Source organism: Lissotriton vulgaris, chromosome 3_1, assembly GCF_964263255.1.
Source record: "Lissotriton vulgaris chromosome 3_1, aLisVul1.2, whole genome shotgun sequence".
Taxonomy (NCBI): Eukaryota; Metazoa; Chordata; class Amphibia; order Caudata; family Salamandridae; genus Lissotriton; species Lissotriton vulgaris.
In genome coordinates this window covers 123,872,983-123,883,136 of record NC_141689.1, presented here as the reverse complement: position 1 = coordinate 123,883,136, position 10,154 = coordinate 123,872,983, and the positions used below count along the sequence as shown (strand labels likewise).

General features: G+C 45.6%; 1 protein-coding gene across 1 annotated transcript; it reads left to right on the top strand.

The window, feature by feature from the left end:
* Positions 1-394: 394 nt before the first annotated feature.
* Positions 395-8,319, top strand: LOC147726067 (epidermal differentiation-specific protein-like). Its single transcript, XM_086962870.1, has 2 exons — positions 395-549; positions 7,431-8,319. Exon 2 carries the CDS (start codon positions 7,528-7,530, stop codon positions 8,047-8,049), a length of 522 nt encoding a protein of 173 aa, XP_086818996.1. The 5' UTR covers positions 395-549; positions 7,431-7,527; the 3' UTR covers positions 8,050-8,319.
* The last annotated feature ends 1,835 nt before the right edge of the window (positions 8,320-10,154 follow it).

The window sequence follows — 10,154 nt, the reverse complement described above, 5'->3', positions numbered from 1 at the left end:
TGTATTAATACTGCAAGGTTCATGCTGCAGTACTTAGGCAACGATTATTTGTAAAACGAGTTGTGACAAAATGACTCAGTAAATTCACACTGGAAATGCTGAAATTTAAACACGTATCTACTGCATTTCCCGAAAACCCCAGAAGGAGTCCTTTTATCAACATATCTGTGCTCCAAAGTACATGATAAGGACATTGGCTGTGAACATTTCTTTTGAATAAAGCTTTGCACAATCCTTATCTAAGGAAGATACCTCAGTTTCCCAGAAATTACACAAGATATGTGAGTGGGAATGTGGCCACTCCTCTTCCTTCCACATCTCTGCCATTTCAGAGAGGGCTGAGAGAGTATAAAAGCTCCTGGATGTGGATAAAGAGATATCTGCTGGTTCTCCCTGTGTGACCAAGACTGCCAGTCTGAGAGAGGTCAGCTGTTGCTTCACCTGAGAGTGTCCAGAGACAGCCAGTCCACCCTCAGAGACCAACTCCTGCTTCATCCGAGAGTGCCCAGAGACAGCTAGGACCCCAGCCGGTGACCAAAGACTTTCAGGGTATTGTATTATATAGTCATTGCATTTATATAGCGCTTACTATCCCTGATGAGACGCTGATGTGCTTTACATGGGAAACATCCTTTACAACGCAACTTTTACTACGCAGTGCCTTCACGACACAACTTTTACAACGCAAACCATTACAACGCATTGCGCTAGGGGGCGCTCTAGGATAAGGAATAGGTTTAATTTACTGTCCAACACCTTCCCTACTATCCACGGGGACTGGAGTTAGAATAGTAAATTAAACTATTCACTATCCACGCCCCAAAGCACTATGCGTTGTAATGGTATGCGTTGTAAAAAACGCGTTGTAAAAGCATGCGATGTCAAAGCATGCGTTGTAATTTCATACATCCGCTTTACACCGAGCAGCATGATGCTCTGGAACCAAAGGCTAGTGGTTAATCAAGTGTTACTGGGTTTAATCTAGGGTGCTCAACCAACCATTCAATGCATTCTTTCCAGCTTCTTTGTGGTAAATTCAATTGATAGAAATCAATAGCTCTGTCCGCTCATTATTTGGAAGGGGCAGGCAGATGGTTGGGATGGGATAGTAGATGAGCTTGAGGTGATTAAGTATTGTCAGGTTTCAGGGGTGTGAGTTTCAAAGAAGGAGAGATTGTGTTCTTTAAGATTAGCTGTGGTCCATGTTTTGAAATACAATCATAGAGATTAGGCCTGTTTGGGAAAAAAAGGACAGGCTACATTTAGACGTTTCGAAAAGGTCTGTTTCTCTTGCCGGATTTAGAAATATAGAGGATGCTTTTTGAGTAAGCATGCAATTTGAAGATGAAAAACTATAAAAAGAAGTTGCATAATTTGCATATGAATAAGAGGAATTATTGGGTATTTTTGATGAACACTGGGATAACGTAAACAGTCTGTCCACTGTTAGGCTACCAGCAAGGTCCGATGATCAGCTACGGATTGGAAGCAAAATGTAATGGCCGAGCACCTATACCGGGATTTACCAGGAGCTTAGACTGTGCTTAAGGAAGAAGTAACCTCAAGATCATAGCAATGTGAGATAAATATTTAGGTAAACAATGCACACAGAAAGAAGGAGATTCTCCATATGCTGGAGTGGATGTGTTGTGAAGTTTGGCTCACAGTATTAATCATAAAGGCACAAGATCCTTTTTGGATTCCCCTGGTTGTGGTGTGGCACAAGATGAAGTGTACTGCCTGAATGGTTTGAGGGTGCAAAGCCAGACACTAAAGTGAAGAGGATGGTGAATGGGCTCCCTTTAGAAATTAAAGAAGAATTTCCCAGCAAGAGGGTGCTGATTAAACTTCCTGAAGCACTGCCTTTTGGTAGGTGGTGGGGGGTGAGACTGCTAGCTGTTTGTGAAGGTGAAGGAGACTCTGTGCGTGAGGCTCAGCCTTTTGTCTTTCCTGATCTCAGCCAAATAAAAAGTCCGACATCTCTTAGTGCATACTCTAGGACTCTGATAGTCATTATAATACAAAGCCTTTAGACCTGGTAGGAATGGACATTTACATTCTAGTACAGGTGAGGCGGCTTTGTCAGTCATAAATAAGGTTCAAGTTGTGCAACAAAGAGAAAAAACAAATACAGAGCATGTTATATTATATTGGTTTGTATAGCCCATTAATCATCAGAGAGAGTATCCAGGTGTTTGGGCAGGTGTGTAGGTGTGTTGTCCCCAATGTGCTTATGTGTTTAGCCTCTTGTGGAACTCAAGCAGTGAGGAGGAGACTGATGTATTGAGGCTGTTCGATGTCTTGGGTGCAAAGTAAGAGAATGAGCAACCTCAAGTTTTGTTTTTGAGGATGCAGAGACTGTTGGGAATGAGAGTGAGGCAGAGCGTAGGTGACCGGAGGGTTGGTCGAGGTGTATGCAGCTGTTCAGGAATTCTGGTCCTGTGCTGTGTAGACCTTTGAATTTGTGCACAAGAAGTTTGAATTGGCTCAACTCAGTGATTTTTCCTGAGGTGTGGTTTGATGTGGGTGCAGCTTGGGAGCTCAAGTATGAGTCCTGCAGTGGTGTTATGGATGGTCTGGAGTCGGTAGGAGTTGTTTTGAGAATTCAACATAGAGAGTGTTGCCATAGTCCAGCAAGCTAGTGATGAGTGCTTGCACGACGGTCCATCTGGTGTTTTGAGGCAACATTTGAAGATTTTTCACAGCACGCATAGGAAATGGAAGCAGGAGGTGCATTCTGTGTTGACATATTGAGCTTGTAGTCTAGGATAATCCCTCATTTCTTGCAGGGACTGTGGGTGTTGTTCCTAGCACTAACAGCCACCAGGTGGAGTCCCATGGGGAGGTCTTCTTGCCAAAGGCCAGCACTTCTGTCTTGTCAGAGTTGAGCTGCAAGCAGGTTTGGTTGTATCCAGTCTGTTCCCATGGTCATGCAGTTGGTGAAGTTGGTTCTGGTGGTGGTTGTTTTGTCTGTCATGGAGAGGATAAGTTGGGTGTCATTGGTGTGGGAGATGATGGTGATGTCCTGTGATCTGATGATGTTGGCCAGTAGTGTCATGTACATGTTGAAAAGGGTGGGGCTGAGGGAAAATCTCAGTGGGACTCAGCATATCAATTTTTTGGTCTCTGATGTGAAGTGTGGAAACCTGACCCTTTGGTTCTTCCAGTAAGGAAGAAACAGATCCATTTGAGAGTATTCCAATCTCGCGGAGTCTTCTGTTGAGGGTGTTATGGGAGACAGAGTCGTAGGCCAAAGAGTGGGAGAGCAGGATGTGGACTGCTGTTTCTCCTCAGTCCAGGATGATTTATATGTCGTTGGTGGTCCAATGTGTGCTGTTCCGTGCTGTGGTTCTTTCTGAATCTTTATTGAGTGTTGTCTACAAAAAGGTGACGTTTGAGGTGAGTTGTGAGTTGCTTGTTGGTGGCCTTCTTAATCACTTTGGCTTGGTAGGGAAGCAGGGAAATGGGTCGAAGTTGCTCAGTTGATTCCGGTTGACTGTGTGCTTCTTGAGGAGGAGGTTGATTCCTGCAAGTTCCCATTCATCGGGGAAAGTGGGGATTAGATGGAGATATTATTGATGTGGGTCAATGTTCCCAGTTTGTAGATGTGGTGGGGGCATGGGTCCATTGGGGCCAATGTGGGGATGGCATACACAATTTCTCCTGTGTTGTTTCTGGTGAGGGTTATCCATTAGATCAGGTAGCCATCTTGGGTGGTGGTGGGTAGGTTAGCAATGAGTTCACTGCAAAGTTGCTGTAGAGGTGTGCAAAGTTGCTAATGGTGTACAGTATGGCGTTAATAATGAGATGTTCCAAAGACATTAACCTATGAAATAAAACACTACAGACCTTCATCCTGCCTGGTGCAAAGGTTAACGGAGCAAAATGAGAAGAGTTAGTGAACAGGAGCGCCCAACAACTCATTGTGTTCTACTGTGCCATAGTCTGAGTACAAGTGGGTATCTCTGGTGAGCAAGGTATGGGGACTGCTTTAATGGCTTTGATTAATGCAATGTGACTGAAAAAAGTGAGGCTCGACAAGTGAACTGGGTTAGAAGGTATAATGTCACCCAGGAGGAAAGGCCGGAGGATACAAGGCATTAAGTGGGGCTGGTAGGGAACAGTGAAACTGTGCTAGCATGTGGGTGTCCCTGTGCTGAGCACAGATTCATCAAAATGCAGGTGGATAGCACGCCATGCCTTCTTTAAAGACAATACAAATGTAGAATTCTTTAACCATAATTGCAAGAACAGGATTCAGCACCCACCAGTCATCATAAGAGCTATTAGAACAATTGGAACAGTACCCTGACTCCATCAATGTTTTTGCTAAAAAGGGTTTCTTTATTCACAATCTTCTAATTCTTTTTTTAAACTTGTATTCTGTGAATTGCAATGTAGCCAATGCATTTCGCCCCTAAGCAGAGACTTCTTCAGGGCTTGTTGGTTAATTGCACTCTTGTAGACTGGAAATGTCAATAATCTTCGAGTCTCAACGTGATGGCCAATTAATGTGGTGAAATGGATAGCTCTACCAGAGCAACAGATCTATTCTTTCACTTGTGCAGGGAGCCAATTCTATTGCAGCACCTCAACTTGGCTCGTGAAATGTCAAGAAACAATCGATTGTAATGTCAACATCGCATTAAGGTTGCCCCAGTGTTGGTCTCAAGACCTGGGTGTATCAGAGCTCACATATGGCATAATGTGGCAGGAACCCGAATTCAAAGGGGAAAAAAGAAAACGATTAAGAAGATTGTAAAGAAAAAAGACTTTTCGTTTAGAAAAAGAGTTGATGGAGTCTGTACACTATGTCATTCAAATTGTTCTTATATCTCTTGTGGTGTCTGATGGGTGCAGAACAATTTTCTCGCAATTAATTCATGGCGTTTTGCTCCTGGTCTTCCAGAGAAGTGTGGCTCAATGGTTAGAGCGGCAGACCCTGATGCAGAGGTCTAGCCCGGGACCAGGGTTCAATTCCCCGCCTCGGCGGGTCTTGGACATAACATAACATTTTCGTACAAGCGCCTTGAGACCCTTGCGGGTGAGTAGTGCGCTATGCAAGTATCAATTTACATTTACATTTACATTTGCATCCCTGCACCACTCTCTTTGTACTTGGATAATCCACTAGTTGATCGTGATACGTGTGATTGTGGTTGCCTCAGTCTCTTATTGAAAATACTTTAACACTTTTTTTCAACTGCATTTCCCAAAGCCTATTATTGTAATTATTAAAAAACACATGTGGCAAATACTCCACCCGATTCCGACAAACGGGTTATGAGAGCCTATGTTGTTGTTATACCGTATGTGACGGTTTTCAAGTAGTCTACGGCCCTTATTACAAATTTAGGGCTTAAACAGAAGAAAGAATAATAGCCTACTGAAAACATCTTTTTAGAAAAATGTGTGTGACCAAACCTATAGTGAAGGGTTTTTAGAGAACCCGCGGAGGTCTTTGACCTGGCAAAAAGCCTTCTCTTGCTTTGGTAGTATTATTGCCTTGACATTCGTAATGTGCACGCCTTTCAGCAAATGAGCAAAGCTGGTCTAAAATCAATCTGTGACATTGGTTTTCCTCACCAATATTTCAGCTAGGGCAGTGCTTCAGATGTAGGCTGTGTAGATTCATATGATCCTTTATGGAGCCACTTTTTGTCAACCAAGAAATTCCTTTCCCACAGCTCTCCACTCTAGCCAGAGTCAATATCAGTGATGGTTTCATTTACACTCCCTGTGCCAATCTCCTGGAGCTCTTTCCTGTGGGGACACCAGAGAACGAGGGTGCTTAAGCCTGAGGTAACATGAAAGAGTTGGGGGACTTCTGGTTCCTTCGTAACACTTCAAGGACCCCTCTAGCAACTTCATGGAAGGTGAAAGAAAATGGACGCAAAAGAAACCCGGATATATTCTTTCTGAGGATTCAGCTGCGGTCCTTGCAGGTAACAGAGGTGAGGCCGCGTGAGGGGGGATTTGGAGGGAGGATGCAGAGGGAAAATACATTATTTATTCAATGTTTCCTCTGCATCGGCCCTCCAAATCCCCCCACCCGGCCCTCTGCTGTTACCTGCTCGGACTGAACCTGGGGGTATAGTGATTTTAGTAAATGTTTGCATCCAAGGAGCAACGGTGGGAGGTCGGTCTAATATTGAAGGCTGTCTGTTTTTCGTAAGAGTCTCTAAATTCACCTGAATGTCAAACCACTGCAACATTTCGTTTTTAAGTCATTTTCTTCCTACTGATGGCTCCACCCTGACATGCAGGGTGGACTGGCCTTTGATTGCACCGGGCATTACCCCGGTGGGTCGGATCCCTTGAAGACAATCTTGAAAGCCAGAGTCACTCTTGGTGCCGTTCTTACTTTCTGCAGCACCCCCGGGTTAACCACAGCAGGCTACAAGAGAGAGTGAATGAGCAGGAGGTAGAAAGAAAGTGACCGGAGAGGGGAAACAAAGAAGAGAGAGGGAAAAAGAGAGAATGGATGGATACAAGAGAGAAAGAATTAGCAGGAGGAATGGAGGGGGTAGACAGAAAGTCGCCAGAGAGGGGAAATAAAGAAGCGAGAAGAAAACAGAGAGAGTGGACGGATAAAAAAGAGATTGTGCAAGAAGACAAAGAGAGCGCGGCTAGTATGAGGCTGTTTGCCAGGCCTGCTTTGGTTCCCCCAGTCTGAACCTGCTGACCCACAGATCTCCTCCAAGAATACATCCCTAGTAAAGAGGAGGTAACTTGGTGAGATCCTAAGGTTGTAGTTTCTGGAGCCCAGGGACACAGATCCTAATCTCAACCTTTGTTAACAGACTGGAAAAAAGTTTGTTTCCTGCTTTATCATGATTTTATGGTGCGTAATAGGAAAATCCATGCCACCATTTACACATCCAGATGCTGTCTTCACCCCCTTGACACTTCCTGATTCTCATTTGGTGTAAATCATCCCTCCCCCTCCCCCCAAACACACACATGGCTGTGCTAGAGCTATCTCCTCATTTCTGAGACATTTGAGACTCAATAGAAATGTTCCCTGTACAGCCTCCACTGCTCCCTCCAGTTGGGCCAGCATTGCCCCTAAATCAATGAACAGGAAAAAAATGGGCTGCCGAGAAAAACGTCATTTACAAATATGTATCCAAATCTCTAGTGAAGGGTTTTTCGGGGACCTGTAATGCGTTTCCTCCAGGCAAAAGCCCTTCACCTGCTTGGCCGGGTCTTCTCATTGGTAATAAGCGCACATTTGTTTTAGCAAATGAACAAAGCAGAATTCAAAATGAATCGCTGAAATGAATGTCCTCATCATTATTTCAGCTATGCCAGAGCTTCAGATTTCGTGTGTGCAGATTAACACGATCCTTCATGAGGAGACAAGCTTGTGTCAATCACAAGTCGACTGTCATTTCATATTAACCAGATGCACTTTTTCACCATTACAGAACGGCCTGCGAGTCCAGCCGCTGCTTCACCTGAGATACCCTCACAGAGCCTAGCACCAGAGGCGGCTGACGTTAAGCGCTTACAGAAAGATCCACCATGACCACCGTCAACTTCTTCGCTGAGGAGGGCTGCCAGGGCCCATCTTCTGTGGATGTCACACAAGACCTCTCAGATTTGTCGTCAATTGGATTCCTGAATCGGGTCAAGTCCATGAAAGTGAGCGGCGACCCCTGCGTCGTCTTTACAGAGAAGGGCTTCAAGGGGGAGTTTGCGCTCTTCCGGGAGGGGGATCATGACGCTGTGGGAGGATTTTCCAGAAATATCTCCTCAGTGCGGGTGGTGCAGGGGGGGCTGGGAGATCCAGAAATCACCATCTATGAGAAAGCCAAGAGATCGGGAAAAAGCATCACCCTAAAATCGGCTACCCCACACCTGGCTGATTATGGAATGAATAACAAACTCTCTTGTCACCAAGTTAAGAAGGGAGCCTGGCGCATCTACCAGGAGGAAGACTACGAGGGCGCCTGCATCGTGGCGCTGGCTGATGACTACGTGGAGGACTATCGCAGCATCGGCTTTAACGACACAGCCAGCTCCCTGAAGCCCTACAAAAAGTGAGGAAAGTTTATCGAGATAAGAGTATCGAGGGCGTGCCCTGATTGGCCAGCTCCCTCGTGTCTGTCATTCACTCTGCTTCACACACCCCGCATGACAGGAGAGACATTAATCAGCATATCTCTTCCACTGATTCCAGAATTCTAATGTAGCTTTTTTCCCAATCTCGCTCTCTTCATCTATTTACCTGAACAGCTGTACAAGGCGTAAATGCCTCTGCTTCGCCTGTTTCAATCCTCTGCATGAAATAAAGCAGCATTCACAAAAATCTACCTCTGATGGTGTCTGTGTGGTCTGTAGGCCTGTCTCCTGCACTGCTGCCCTCTGCAGAAAGAGGTGTGTTTTAATGTACACTGAAACTGTGCTGTCTCTGTCTGGTGCCCCAGCCTACCTGACTGGGGGTGAAATGGGGAAGGCAGGCATCAAAACTTAGCTACAGCTGCGTCCTCCAAGGGAAGGTGCATTCTTAGCGCGGCCATTAGGGAGTTCCCCGAAAGAATACAACGACCACCACCAGCCTAATGTAGGTTGTAGTCCTTTCTGTGTTGTATGAGAGAGGTCTGTGGAATAATGATGGAGGGAGGTAGAATAGACACACACATCTACACTCCCACACACCCCCAACACACACACCTGCACACACACGCACACACACGCACGCACACACACGCACGCACACACACACACACATCCAAACCCAAACCTAACACAAATGCAAACACTTTATGAGTAACTCCCAAAGTTTATTTACGAGGTGACGACATGGCTGCAGTGCCCCCTTTTTCCTCCCTCCTCCTCCTTCCCTTCACATTTTGTCCAATCCCTCCAGCAGGCTCACTGAATGTGGTTGCATTACATCCACAGAACATCAACACACAAAGAACTAGTACATATGAGGTGCATACCTTTATTACCCGGACTGTCTAAGCCACACAAGCTCTTCACAATTCTTAAGACAAAGCCTTTGAATGTACTCGGTGCACATAGCTCCTGATCAGGACACACAGTCACCTCACACACCCCTTTCTATACACACCAAGCTCTCCCTTTTTAAGTAGAACTAAGGCCCACATTCTACCACTTCCAGGCTACACTCGCCTGATGGACTCATCACATCCAGCGCAGGTGTACAGAGCGCAGGACATGAGCCCTAAAGACATTGGGCATATTTACATGACAATAGCCCAGTGTGGTGCCACAAGCAATTTCACTGCCCTGATCTGCGTCATTTTCAAAACACAGGGATGCGCTGTATTACCAAGTATATGGCATATCCCTGTGCTCACCCCTGCACCGGCAATACAAAAGCTGCCTAGCACTAATGCGGGCACCCTTGCACCATGGCGAAAGAGTGCCTGCAATGCAGGGATGATTTTATTTGTGCAGGAAGGGACATTTACCTGCACAACAAAATAATTACTGGTGTTTTGCTCCTTCTATGTGTGCAGAAGAATGCAGCGCACGTAGAAAGAGCAAACAACAAGGAGAAATGAAGTATTTCTCTACTTTCGCCACTCCGCTTTGATTATGTAAATGCTGCAAAGCATTTTTAGTATTGTGGCGGGCGGAGAGCACAGAGCTCCGCCCGCCACAATACTATAAATACAGGATGTGGCCGCCACTGTGGCGGGCACATCCTAATGGTGTCCTAATGGTGTGTGCGGGACCCCCGCCCTTAGGGCGGGCGTTCCCGATTTGCCCGCCCGCCAACCTAATGGGGCCCTTAGTGTCTAGCATTACGCAGTTCTTTAAACTACACTCATACATAATTTCACAGGCCAATAAAATGAACACAAAATGAAAAACAAATAAGCATAGTAGCAACGCTACTGAGAAGGAGAGCAGTGCACCTGAAATGCACAGAAGATTCTGAAATATAATTTACCTACAATGTAATCAGCAGCATTAATGCTCTTGGTAAAAAACAAAAATTTGCAATATAATAACACACATAGCAGGAGAAAACAGAGTAGTAAAGAAATAGCTACTACTACTCACCAAGCCCGAGGATCTCAAGGCCAAGCAGGTCGAGCAGATCACGTTCCCTGTCCAGGAGAACCGTCCAACGGTGGGTAGCCTGGTTATCGGTGCGCCGGACCCGAGAGTGT

Excerpts from the sequence above, each read along its gene's own strand:
- LOC147726067 (XM_086962870.1), top strand. The coding sequence starts at position 7,528 with ATGACCACCGTCAACTTCTTCGCTGAGGAGGGCTGCCAGGGCCCATCT.